This window comes from Nicotiana tomentosiformis, chromosome 11 (assembly GCF_000390325.3).
Source record: "Nicotiana tomentosiformis chromosome 11, ASM39032v3, whole genome shotgun sequence".
Classification (NCBI taxonomy): Eukaryota; Viridiplantae; Streptophyta; class Magnoliopsida; order Solanales; family Solanaceae; genus Nicotiana; species Nicotiana tomentosiformis.
In genome coordinates, this window is record NC_090822.1 from 90,442,291 (window position 1) to 90,456,506 (window position 14,216).

A 14,216-nucleotide genomic window follows, 5' to 3' on the forward strand; every position below is an offset into this window, starting at 1 on the left:
TGACCTACCTTAGCCTCGTCACTACTTCGTCGAAGTTAGGCTCGATACTTACAGAGTACATGGGGTTGATTGTACTCATACTACACTCTGCACTTCTTGTGCAGATTTCAGAGATGGTCCCAGTGGTGTACTATAGATTGTGCTCTGATTCAGCAACCATTGGAGACTTGAGGTATAGTTGCACGACGTTCACAACTTTGAAATCCCCTTCTACTTTATTTTAGTTGTGTGCTTTCTTTGAGATAACTTTATTTTATTCAGACCCTTATTTGTATTATTCCAGAAGCTCATGCACTTGTGACACCAGATTCGAGGATGTATTGGGATGGTTCGTTTGTTATGGTCTTCGGCACTTTATTTCAGTAATGAACTTCTATTTAATTTAATTTGTTTAAGAATGGTAAAAATTATTCTAACGTTGGCTTGCCTAGCAAGTGAAATTTTAGGTGCCATCACGGTGTTGAATGTGGGAATTTCGGGTCGTGACAAGTTGGTATCATAGCACTAGGTTACTTAGGTCTCACGAGTCACGAGCAAGCTTAGTAGAGTCTGAAGGATCGGTACGGAGACGTTTGTACTTATCTTTCAGAGGCTACGAAGTTTAGGAACAATATCACTTCTTTCTTATCCTGTCGTACGACTTTATTCTATCATCAATGATTGAACCATTCTATTCTTATTCTCTCACATATGGTGAGAACTTGTAATACATCTACCGACGGACAGGGACCAAAGCCCCCGATGGCAACTATGACCATGGGCAGAGGTCGAGGCCTAGGTTGCGCTAGAGGCCTAGGGAGGGGTAGAGCTCAGTCTAGAGCTCAAGCAGCAACACCTGTAGTAGAACCTCAGGTGGATCTTCAGGAGGAGGCTCCAGTTCAGACTGTACCTGTTTGACCAGTTCAGGTTCCGGAAGGATTCATAGCTACTCTTATGCTTCAGGACGTTGTAGTCCGTTTGGTGAGTCTTATGGAGGGCGTGGTCCAGAATGGTACATTTCCAGTGGTACCAGCTATCTCACAGGCTGGGGGAGGAGCACAAACTCCCACCACTCCCGCTCCGGAGTAGATGGCTCCCCAGAAACAGGCTCCAGCAGCCCCGCCAGTTGGGGTAGTTCAGTCTGTTATTGCGGTACAGGCTGGTGATAGGCTCGCCATGTCTTCTGAGGCTTTACTGAGGTTGGAAAAGTTTACTAAACTCTTTCCAGTTCACTTCAATGGTACACCTTTTGAGAACCCACAGGATTATCTGGACCGCTGCTATGAGGTGTTGCGGAACATGGGTATAGTTGATACCAATGGGGTCGATTTTGCTGTATTTTAGATGATGGGATCCGCAAAGAGGTGGTGGGGAGATTATATGTTGACCAGACAAGTTGGATCGCCTGCACTGACTTGGGAGCAGTTCTCCCGGCTATTTCTAGATAAGTTCCTCCCTATCACATTGAGAGAGGATTACCGCATGCAATTTGAACGTCTCCAACAGGACAGTCTGACTGTTACTCAGTACGAGACCCGTTTTGTGGATCTAGCCTGTCATGCTCTCATTTTACTTCCTACTGAGGGAGAGAGAGTGGGGAGGTTTATTGATGGACTCACTCACCCCATCAAGTTTCAGATGGCCAAAGAGACCGGAATTGATATTTCCTTTCAGGCGGCTGTTAATGTTGTTAGGAGGATCGAGATGGTTCTTACACAGGAGATAGGGAAGGGATATGATAAGAGGTCTCGTTAGTTCGGTGGGTTCAGTGGTGCCTCATCTGGAAGCAGGGGTAATTTTGGTAAGGGTTATCCTCCCAGGTCGTTTCATTCAGCACTTCATGCATCTCATGGTGCTTTAAGGAGTCATGATCGTATTATGCCTTACTCTAGAGAGTCATCATTTGGTGCACATCCAACTCCTATCAGTGCACCACTACTCCAGAGTCACTGCAGCGGTTATCCGGCCCGTTCGGGTCAGCTTCAGGAGCCACGGTAGCAGGATGGGTGTTATGAGTATGGGAACATTGGTCACATCAGGAGGTATTGCCCTAGGTTGTCGAGCAACAGATCTCGACAGGATTCTCGTGCCATCATACCAGCACCGGTTGCTTCATCGCCTGCTCAGCTATTTAGAGGTGGGGGTCAGGCAGCTAGAGGCGGAGGTCAGGCCATTAGAGGTGGAGGTCAGGACGTTAGAGGTGGATGCCATCCAGTTAGAGGCCGTCCCCGAGACGCGGTTTAGAGTAGTGGGGCACAACCCCGATTTTATGCATTTCTAGCTAGGCCTGAGGCTGAGTCATCCGACACTATGATCACAGGTATTGTTCCAGTTTTCCATAGAGTTGCTTCAATTTTATTTGATCCAGGATCTACTTACTCCTATGTGTCTTCCTATTTTTCTTCATATCTAGTTATACCTCGTGATTCTCTGAGTGTATCTACACCGGTGGGAGATACTGTTGTGGTGGATCATGCCTATCATTCGTGTGTGGTTACTATAGGGAGTCTTGAGACTAGCGTGGATCTTCTACTTCTTGACATGGTAGATTTTGATGTCATCTTAGGTATGGATTGGCTGCCACCTTATCATGCTATATTAGATTGTCACGCCAAAATGGTGACCTTAGCCATGCCGGGGTTACCTCGAATAAAATGTAAAGGGACTCTTGGCCATTCAACCAGTAGGGTTATCTCTTATGTGAAGGCTCGACGTATGGTCGAGAAGGGCTGTCTAGCTTATTTGGCTCATATTCGCGATTCTAGTGTGGATGTTCCTTCTATGGATTCAGTTCCAGTTGTTCGTGAGTTTCCAGATGTATTTCCTATAGATTTTTCGAGGATGCCACCCGATAGAGATATTGACTTTTGTATTGATTTGGCTTCGGGCACCCAGCCCATTTCTGTTCCACCATACCGTATGGCCCCGCCAGAGTTGAAGGAATTAAAAGAAAAATTACAAGAATTGCTTGGTAAGGTCTTCATTAGACCTAATGTCTCGCCCTGGGGTGCGCCCATGTTGTTCGTAAAGAAGAAAGATGTGTCGATGAGAATGTGCATAGATTATCGACAATTGAACAAGATCACTATCAAGAACAAGTATCCACTACCAAGAATTGATGACTTATTCGATCAGCTTCAAGGTGCCAAGGTGTTTTCAATGATTGACTTGAGGTATGGTTACCATTAGTTGAAGATTAGGGCATCTGATATCCATAAGACAACTTTTCAGACTCGATATAGGCATTACGAATTCCTAGTGATGTCATTTGGGTTAACAAATGCCCCCAACAACATTTATAGATGTAAAGACCTGACTTATCATTTTAAGAATTAACGCCTCGTTCAGTGACTTACGGTCTTGAGCAACTTCGTAATAAGTATTATGACCCGCGAGTGTGGTCAAGTTTGATTTTCAGAAGATTTGGAATTTAATTAAAAGAACAATTCTTATTTAGAAGCTTAAATAGAAAGAGTTGACCGGAAAGATTACTTTTGAGCAAACAACCCCGAAATAGAATTTAGAGGATGGTAATAGCTTCGTATGATGATTTCAGACTTAGGCGTATGTTCGGATGTTGATTTGGAAGTCCGTAGGACAATTCGACACATTTTGGCGAAAGTTGGAAAATATAAGATTTTGGAAAAGTTTGACTGAAGGGTGAATTTTTGATAACGAGGCTGGATTTTGATTCCGGAAATGGGAATAGCTCCATTAAATCATTTATGACTTATGTGCAAAATTTGAAGTCATTCCGGATTGATTTAATATGTTTTGGCGCAAAACATAGAAGTTGAGAGATTTGTAAAGTTAAGAAATTTGGGAGTTTGGCCATGGTCAATATCGGGTCAAGACGGCCTCTTTTCACTGTTTTGAGTGCGCGAGCAGGTTCGTAGTGTGTGTTATGATTGAAATTCATATATGATTTGTATCCGGGAGGTTGCAGATGAGTTTCGGGATGAGTTTTGAGCGAGTCCGGGCATTTCGACACTCTAATATTGTTCTGGCACTTTCGGGGACGTACATTTTTGGGCGCTGAGGTGAAGGAGGGATGCGGACCGCGCATTTTTGGGCACTGAGGCGAAGGAGGGACGCGGTCAGCTTTAGAATTTGGCGGCCGCGCTCAAATATTCGCGGACTGTGCAATTCTGTTCGCGGCCGGGCTCGAGGAAGTTCTGCAGATCCGCTAGTCAAACTTCAGAAGCCTATATCTTTTGATTCACAAGGAATTTTGAGATGCTTCAAAAACTAAAGTTGTAGGCCTTCGTGTCTAGTTTTCATAAAGGTAAAGAGCTCATTATTTGTACATTTGTAGAGAAAATTATGGCCAAAATACTAAATCCTGGCACTGCAGCCCCAAGAATTTTGCAGACCGTACCAAATTTTTGCGACCGCGGAACCTGGGGCGCGGCCGCGCTTGGAATTTTGCGGACCGCAAAGTGGATTCCAAAGGGTGTACTATATAAATGGGGTTTAGGACATTATTTCATATTTTGGACCTAGGGAGCTTGGTTTGTGGCGACTTTTCGTGGGTTTTGGAAGAAATTCATCGGGGTAAGTGATTCTAACTCAGATTTGGTTAATATAGATAAATATATTACTGATTTCATCATTTAATTAGTATTCCGAGAGGCGAGCCCCGCGTTGACTTTTGTTGACTTTTTGGAATAAAATTTTAAGTCGACATGTTATTATCCGGAATTGTTTTCGAGAATTTTAATGAAGTTATGCAATTAATTTGGATAGATTTGAGCGGTCCGGAGGTCAATTCAAGCAACAAGGTGATTTTGGAATATCGGCATAACTTCAAAAAGGTAAGTGTCTTGCTTAACCTCGAGTGGGGGAATTACCCCTTAGGCATTGAGTCTTATGTTCCATTTGTGAAATGTGAAAAGCCATGTACGCGAGGTGACGAGTACGTACTCGGGCTTATATGTGTAAATTTTATTGAGTTAAAGTCTTGAGCATATTGCGTGGTAAATTGGATAACTATTAAAATTTAATTTCATTATGGATTTTTCCTCTGCAAATAATTAATTAAATGAGCTTAAGAAGAGGTGTTTATATAATTATTAAAAATTTGAATTTAATGAAGACTTTGCTTTATGTTGAGTAATTTCTATCTCTATTGATTATTTTTGGGTTTTGTGCACATTATGGTCGAGCCATGAACTCCTTATTGTGGAAAATAATATATTGTTGATTTCTGTGGCAAGTTGTAATATTTGGGCACTTGATGTGCAATTTGAGATATGTTATAATTTGAGGTGGAGAATGTGATGACCCGATAAGTCATCTTTAAACTTAATAAATTTAATAGCACTATTCATCATTTCTCGACTTGCGAGCGCAATCCGTATAATTTTTCGAAAAGTTTTTATGTGAAATAATTGATTAAAATATGAAATAGATCTTTAAAACTCAATTGAATTGACTTTGGTCAACATTTTGAGAAAACGGACCCGGATCAGTATTTTGACAATATCGTGTTTTGGGACTTGGGCGTATGACCGGAATCGGATTCGGAGGTCCCTAGCTTGAGTTATCGCTTGATGCCGAAATTTTGAAGTTTAATGGTCTAATGATTTAAGAGATTTGACTAATGTTTGACTTTGTTGATATCGGATCCGTATTTTGGTTCCGGAACACGGTTTAGCTCCATTGCTATATTTATGACTTCTCTGCCAAATTTGGTGAGAAACGAAGCTGGTTTGACGGGATTCGGAAGTCTGAATGTTAAAATAGAAGTTCTAGGCCTTATTTTGGTGTTTTGATTGCGCGAGCAAGTTCATATGATATTTTTGGACTTGTGTGCATGTTTGGTTTGGAGCACCGAGGGCTCGGGTGAATTTTGGATAGGCCACGGGTGGTTTGGAACATAGAAAATCTGGTTTTTACTGAACTTCAGCTGTCATCTGGTTTCCTTCTTCGCTTTCGCAAAGGCACACTCGCGAAGAGTGAAGGGGCTGGGTGGGATTTTACCCTACGTGAACGCGAAGTAGAGGGGGGCTGCCCTTCGCGAACGCGGACAGTGTATCGCGAACGCGTAGCTTTGTTGACATGGGGGAGGGGAAACCGATCAATGCTCTTCGCGAACGCGACACAAATCTTGCAAACGCGTAGGCAGGTGGGTGTAAGCCTTCGCCAAAGCGAAGGGTCTCTCGCGAACGCATAGGATATTTGAGCCGCTACATCGCATACGCGACAGGCCCTTCGCGAACGCGAGGAAGGCCTAACGCCCAGTGATTAAAACAGACCAAAAACGAGATTTTTAACATTTTTCACAAACCCTCCATTAGAACTTGGTTTAGGGGCAATTTCAAAGGGGGTTTTCACGATTTCGAACTGGGTAAGTGTTTTTTATCCTATAGTGATTATATTTCATAAATCCATGTCTATATTCATCATTTATTCCAGATTTAGATGGAAGAAATTGGAATTTTTATAAAATCTTCCAAAAATATAAAATGAAGATTTGAAAGCCAATTCTATGTCGGAATTCGATAATTTTTGTATGGTTGAACTCGTATCGGAACGAGTGTTCGGTTTTTGTGAGTTTTTCAGGGATTCGAGATGTGAGTTCCACTGTCGAATTTTAAAATGAATTTCGAATTTTAATCCGAAAATTAGTAAATTCATATGGAATTAATTCCTACGATTTGTATTGAGTATATTGAATTGTTTATGACTAGATTTGAGGATTTCAGACACGAATTCTCGAGGCAAAGGTTTATTGGATTCTTGAATTCGGTTGCAAAACGAGGTAAGTATCGTGGTTAACCTTAACTTGATGGAATAAAACCCTTAAATTATTTGTTAAGTGAATTTCATGTGTAATGACGTATAAGCGAGGTGACGAGTGCCTATACGTCGTCAATTTAATTGTTTGCATAATTATTTGAAATCATAAATTATTTTAAGACATGAATGAATTATTATATTTATCGTTTTTCTCATATTCTTTGCCCAATATTATGCCTTGAATCCATATTATAATTGTTACGTGTTTATTTGACTTATGTGACTTAATTGCTACTTGACATTTAGTTTATTAGAAATTAAATTACCTATTTTCTCCCTGATTTCCACAATTAATTGCTACTTGTCATTACTTGTTCCTAAATTATTTATAAAAATTGTGTGCATTGTTGCCTAATAATTTCTTACTGAATGTGGTATTTATTGGAGTATTTTTTTTATTATATTTCAGAGTTGTTAAATTATATTGTTGGAGCGGGTTGCACGCCACAATGGAAATGAAAATGAATATAGTGAGAGATCGGGTTGCACGCCGCAACGGAAATAAAAATGAATATATTGTGGGATCGGGTTGCACGCCGCAACGGATTATATTTTAAGTTTATATTGTTGGAGCGAGTTGCACGCTGCAACGGAAATGAAAATGAATATATTGGGGGATCGGGTTACACGCCGCAACGGGTTATATTTTAAGTTTATATTGTTGGAGTGGATTGCACGCCACAACGGAAATTTATTGAAGAATTATATTGTTGGAACGGATTGCACGCAGCAACGGAAATGAAAAAAGAAGTAATTGATTGTGACTGCTGAAATAATTTCAATTATTGATATGATTTACGTGTCTTACCTCTATTCCTGTTATTATTATTATTATTATTATTATTATTATTATTATGTACATGTTAATGTAAGTGGCCTCCCTTAGACTCGTCACTACTTCGTTGTGGTTAAGCTCGACACTTACAGAGTACATGGGGTCGGTTGTGCTCATACTACACTCTGCACTTCTTGTGCAGATTTCGGAGTTGGTCCCAACGGCGTACTGTAGATTGTGCTCGAATTCAGCTACCGGTGGAGATTTGAGGTATAGTTGCACGACGTTCGCAGTTCTGAAGTCCACTTCTACTTTATTTTAGATGTGTGCTTTCTTTCAGACAACTTTATTTTATTCAGACCCTTGTTTGTATTATTCTAGAAGCTCGTGCACTTGTGACACCAGATTCGGGGATGTATTTGGATGGTTCGTTTGTTATGGTCTTCCGCACTTTATTTCAGTAGTGAATTTCTGTTTAATTTAATTTGTTTAAAAATGGTAAATATTATTCTAACGTTGGCTTGCCTAGAAAGTGATATGTTAGGCGTCATCACGATCCTAAAGGTGGAAATTTTGGATCGTGACAGTTCAAATCATAAATTTGTCTATATCTAGAATAATTCTGGTGACTACAAACAACTTGTTCGCGAGATACCTCTACAACCTCTTACATGGGAAATACGTTATTTTATTCATCCTCCTCCTCCTTCTCCTCCGGCGTGACTGTCAAGCTGCAACAATAGTTTGTGACTGTTTCATACTTGACTCAGTGGTGACTAATGTTTAATCTCTCCTTGTTCAATATCACTATGTGTTCTTTGCTTTGTCTCGTCTCATAATTTGTCCTAGATGTTGTTTTAACTTATATATTCTGTAACCACTTATTCCACTCATTGGGGTCTGGCTCGAGGAGATTGGGGATGCCAAACCCCTCAATTTTCTTCTCCATCTTATAGTCTGTTTGGTTGTGTGTTTTTTAGCCAAAAATATTTTTTTTTTCAAAAGTTATTTTTTTAAAGTTAAAGTCTATGATTAAGTTTTTAGAAGAAAAAAGGTATTTTTGAGTATAAGTAGAAGCATTGGTTCTATGGTGCAGTGTTAGAGAAATGGGAGAAACAACTTCGGATTCACAGAAGATCTAATATGTGCAAGTGTATCTGTTGGAGATACTATTGAGTACATAAGGAGGGTGCAAAATGGCTTATGGGTATTGAGATGACGTGTTCTCGTGATTTGGGTAACTCGGGATCAGTGTTGATTAAGGTCTGTCATGAGTTTGAGGGGAGGTATTACTTCGAAAGCAAGTTAAGAGTAAATCATAAGAAGTTGAGTAAGCTAGTAGTGGTTTGAATCAACATGGTTATGGAGATGGCCGGTTCCCCTAAGTATGATAATGCTACACAGGTGTTTCGTGGCTATACTTATGGGCTTGGCAGTCTCTGTGATTTGATCGATTTGGAGGTATTCAATTCTGATAGTTTGGGTTACGAATAAATGGGTCCCGAAGAAGTTATGGTAGTTTAGAACATGATTTGAGGTTTGTATTTTCTGTAGTCTATGGGGAGTTGGTTGCATGTTGCGAATTTACTCCTGAAGTGAGTTAAGTGAAAGGCCTCTAGCCGATGAAGTGTTTATTATACTGGTGGTTCAGGAGTTTTAATGAATTTCTTGTACTCTCGCGTAGCAGCATGATAGGAGCAGGGAGCGGTATGGAATTGGAATTTAAGGATCAAGGTTGCGATCCATTTTTAACAAGAACGTCACAAGCTCGGAAGATCTGGGGAGACATTTTAGATGTCCAGCATTTGCTGGCACTATTTTAGTGTCGCCTGATAAGGGTGTCTTGCGAAAGAGGGATTGCGTGTTGATTGTGGATTCTTGATTGGCATTACAGAAATAGTATGGTTGGTGGCCATGGATGTGCACACTTTGCTACCTGGTGCAGAAGGTCGTTGGGGTATCTCCCACGGGATGATGTTATAAGTGTGGTATGTCGGTCATTTAAGGGGCAGAAATTGAAATCAGATATGGAGATTCTGGTAAATCAGGTGCTACATTTTTATGCCATGTGGGTTGTGAGATAACTTAGTTATGATCCTGTGTAGCTTGTGGTGTTATATGAGCGAGATGGCTCCCGAGATGAAGGTCGTTTATTGTACCTTAGTCGTGCTTGGATTTTGTAGCGCATGATACTATTCATCTCCCCATGGTTGTGTTTATTCACATGGCGTTCTTGTGGTCGATATTCGGTCATTTCGTGGGTATGAGCATTTTGGCTCAATGGGTATTTCCTTATTTATTGTTACGTGTGGATCGGATGGCATGTCACCACGGTATGATGTTTAGATCGGGTTACACGCCGCAACGGTCAGATGTTGGGTACGATTCCTTAAATATATTCCGCGGGTTTTGTTTCTTACCCTTGAGATGGGTTCGTAGCGTTTGCCTAGTTGCCGAGCTCATTGTTTGCCATGGTTGTACCTACGATTTCACAAACAAGTTAGTAACACCGAAGGAAAAGAAGATACTTCCAAAACAAACTCAAATATATAGATAACACCGTCTTTAACTCCCCGGAAATGTCGCCGAAAATTGGTCACGTCCAAAACACACCTCAAAAGAGATATGAAACTGTCGTTTACAATAATAGAAACCCAACTAAGAGTCGGGGTCGAATCCACAGAGAGCTAAGATAAGGGTTAGGGGTATATATTTCACTGTGAGTGATTGAATTATCTAGATTGCACTTCCACACAGATTTATTTTCTATTTCTAATTTTACTCTATTGATTGCAAAATAAGGAAAGAAGAATAGAGAAAATTGTTTTTAAGGTTTTTCCAAATGGATAAAAGCCTAGGGCGATGACCATTACCTAGGTGTTTGCCTAATGGGATAAACACTTTAATGCTTGTTTTGTTGATTGGGGTGTATTATAGCTATCAACTCTAAATTACCCACTTAATACCTCTCAGTCAGAGAGTGGTTTTGCCTAATATTGATTTCTCAAGACCAAATGGGTATAACTCAAAACAGTTGATAAAGCTCAAATTGGGTTATTATAATTTCTAGGTTGAACCCTTTAATTGGGTTAATCAATCTCTCAATTGACCCAACTCTTTGTTAGCTAAGTTATCCTAGACTAAGCCTCTCTTTCTCAAGTAGATACTAAGTCAAATAGGCATGAACTAATGTTTGTAACCATTAATTCCACAATTAAAGCATGAAGTAAACTAAATAATAAATATCCAATCATAAACAAGCACTAAATTAGATACCAATAATATTTACACACTAGGGTTGGGTCACAACCCTAGTAGAAATCTAGCTACTCATACTTGGGTTTGAAGAAAATAGATAAGAAAGACTAATTAAACTCATAATGAAAGCTTAAAATGATTTAATCCATTGTAAATACACCAAAACAAAGTCAAACTTCCTAAAATAGCGAAGAAAAATTGCTACAGTGACTTAAGAGGTTCAAACTTAACCTAATTTTGTGAAACTCGTTTATTTATATATGGCTGAAAATCTCTAATAAAAATACCCCTCGCGAGGTTCTACGGCCGCACAATTCCATGTGCGGTCCGCAGATTTCTTCATCTGGCTGGAGTTGGAGTTCTGCGGCCGCACATTTCTGATCTGCGGCCGTAAGGAAACTTTTCTGCGGTCCAAAGATTTAGAACTGCGTCCGCAAGGCATTTTTCTGCGGTCCGCAATATTAGGATTTCGGCTACAAGGCAATCTTCTGCGACCACACAAATCTTGTGTGGTCAGCAATTCATCAAGGCTCTGGACTTGGTCTTTTTGCATACTCTATTATCTTCGACCCTTAGCCCAACTTTGCGGCCGCACAATTCATGTGAGGTCCACAATTTGCACAAATGTCTGCTAATTTTTCCTTCTTTGTTTGCGGCCGCAGATGGAATTCTACGGTCCGCAATTTTTTTTATGGAGCGCACATTCTATACTTTTGTGCCCTTTATTGCCTTGTGCTTGGACTGCTCCTTTTTTAGTCGGATTTCATCTCGGGAGTCCAACTTCCAGTATTCCTGCAATATTGCACAATTTTATTAGTTTCAGGAACACAATTCAATACTTTTAGACTAAAACAAAAGCTAAAAGGCACTAATAAGTAGTCAAAATCCCCACTTATCAACTTCTCCAAACTAAGTCTTTGCTTGTCCTCAAGCAAGTAAATTAGTTCCCACCTCCAAAAGTTATGGGTCATTTCAGCGAATGGAAGGTGAGCCATCCACACATCAGTTGGGACCACCAATTACCCACATTACTCATGTATTATCAACAAGGCGACAAGTTAAACATTCATGCACATATAGCTTTAATGTGACATTTGAGCATCAAGAGTTGACTTTACTTATCAAGGAATCTTGCTCTAACATGTAGGTCATGGTTGACTCTAAACTCTTCCTCCTCTTCTTTCCATTTTCCTGGCTCACTTAAGAATTTTGGCACTCACTCCAAAGATTTATAAAAGGTTCACTCATCTCTCTCAAGAGAATGTCGCAAGTACGGCTTCAAGTACCATAGGCTTTCCCCTCATGTAGATCGACACTAATATAAGCGCACTCGGATTAAAATCAAATAGGACTTCTTTCGGGATGTAATGAAGGCTTTGGATTAGGGTTGGATACAATATGGGAGAGTGGTTACACTTTTCCTTAAGCATTCCATTTTTCATTTTGCAACTCACACTTTGCCAATTCTTTGAGGCACTTTCTTTTCTTGGAGGAACTAGAGAGACTTAATATCACTCTTTCTTGATCTTTACATTCATTTTCTCCCTCTTTAATTTCTTCATGTTTGGGATCATTACCTCTCTTTGAATCCGTTCAACTCTTCCACTTATTCACTATTTTATATTTTTCTTTTTGCTCTTTTCTATTCTTGCCTTTCCTTCTCATCATTTCTTTTCTCCTTTTGTGCCTTGATACCTTTCTCAAGTTCCTCTTCTCTCCCCCAAACTTACGTTTTTATCCATTTGTTTCAAAAGAGTGTTAAGGAAAGCTTGGATGCCAAAAGAGGGTCGCGACAAAACGGGTAAAGGCTTGTAACATGGTTGTCAAATGAGAAAGGTTCGACGCTCAAAGGAGTTGACTAGGGATCACAACATTTGTAGGCAATAAAAAACTCAAACGGGCCAAGGAAAGTCGTCAATCACTTTTCAAGCCAAGCAAAACTTAGGATTTCGCCTTAAAACACATTTGGGGCAAGTTCTAGACCTTTCGCACGGGTACTTGGACTAGAAACAAAGCGTCTCACCCCTCACGCAACTGGATTGTTAAATAGGATCGAGTCGAGGGCCCACAACGTCCACATTCAAGATTGAAAATCACTATGGTTCAATTAAACCACTCGATGATTGCCAGAATCAACACAAGAGTCACAAAGTCACTGACTAGAGCTATTTCTTTCAAAAACTTGTTTCTAACCATAAGCACACAGTTAAGTGTGTTGGTACCAATTGAAGCATGCTTGACTCTTTGAGTATGACTTAATTAGGTCTCTATATTCATTACTACTACTATTATTACCTAAATACCAAAAACAGTCTCATTTCCTTAAGAAGGTTGTCACGCCATCCATCGTTGTGACGAGTCACTCGGCTCGCACAATAACTACCTTTGGAAAGAACAATGGCATTAAGAAAGCCAAAGGCCTATTATCTGCTAGAACATATAAAGAGGCTACTAAATCAAACAAAGAAGCTACTAACTCAAACTAAGAACTCACAAAGAAACAAAAATGAAGAAGCTAATATACAAAAACTACTGACTATACATAATGAGAGAAAAAGAGAGAATATATACAGAATACGAAAGAGAAAGAAAATAATATCAAGTTATTACACACCAATTATCTCAGAATGTACCAAACAAGATCAAATAAACTCCTCCCCCCCCCACACACCCGAATAAAAATAAGCATTGTCCCCAAATGCTTAACAAAATAAGAATAAAAGAGGGGAAAGAGTGAAGAAAAACTCATTATGGCTCCTTGGACATCTCTGTGTCCACAGCAATGTCATCGCGCTTAGTCTCATCCAACTGGATCTCATCATCCTCAACTCTGGGAGTGACTGGTTGGTGAACATCTGACGCACTGCCTCGGCAGTGTCGACAGCAAAGTCTGGCTCCTCAGACTGGCTAGATGGTGCCACTGGTTCTGATGGTGCTACAGGAGCTGGGACTGAAGGGTGTGGGTCGATCAACATGTCAAAAGGGATATCTACGGCTGCAGCAAGCTTGGTCACCTACCTCTGGAGCTTGTCCACTGAATTCTTACTGGCCTAGTACTTTCTCATCTTCTTTACTTCTTTTCCAAGCTCTTCGATCATAGACCCGTGTTGTACCAAGGTAGTCATGATGGTGTTATGGTTCTCTAGGATCTTCTTCAATGTCTCCTCAACTGTCGGGGGAAACGGAGGTGCATGAACAGTAGACTGTGCTGCAACAACACTGGATAAGTCAGATAGCTTTGGAGTTGCTATCTGCATCCAGTTGTTGAGGCTCGCCAATGTCTGGGAGACTCTCAGCGCAGAAAGTGGAGCAGTAGGCATGGGCACCGGCTTCAAAACCGAAGTGGTAACTATGGCAATAGCTGTAAAAGGGGATGTGGATGATGATGGAGGCATAGTTGCGG

The 14,216-nt window shown here is 40.5% G+C and overlaps 1 protein-coding gene across 1 annotated transcript; it reads left to right on the forward strand.

The window, feature by feature from the left end:
• The first annotated feature begins 1,326 nt into the window (after positions 1-1,326).
• Positions 1,327-13,867, forward strand: LOC138901820 (uncharacterized). The gene is made up of 2 exons (XM_070189615.1): positions 1,327-1,729; positions 13,689-13,867. Exons 1-2 carry the CDS (start codon positions 1,327-1,329, stop codon positions 13,865-13,867), a joined length of 582 nt encoding a protein of 193 aa, XP_070045716.1.
• The last annotated feature ends 349 nt before the right edge of the window (positions 13,868-14,216 follow it).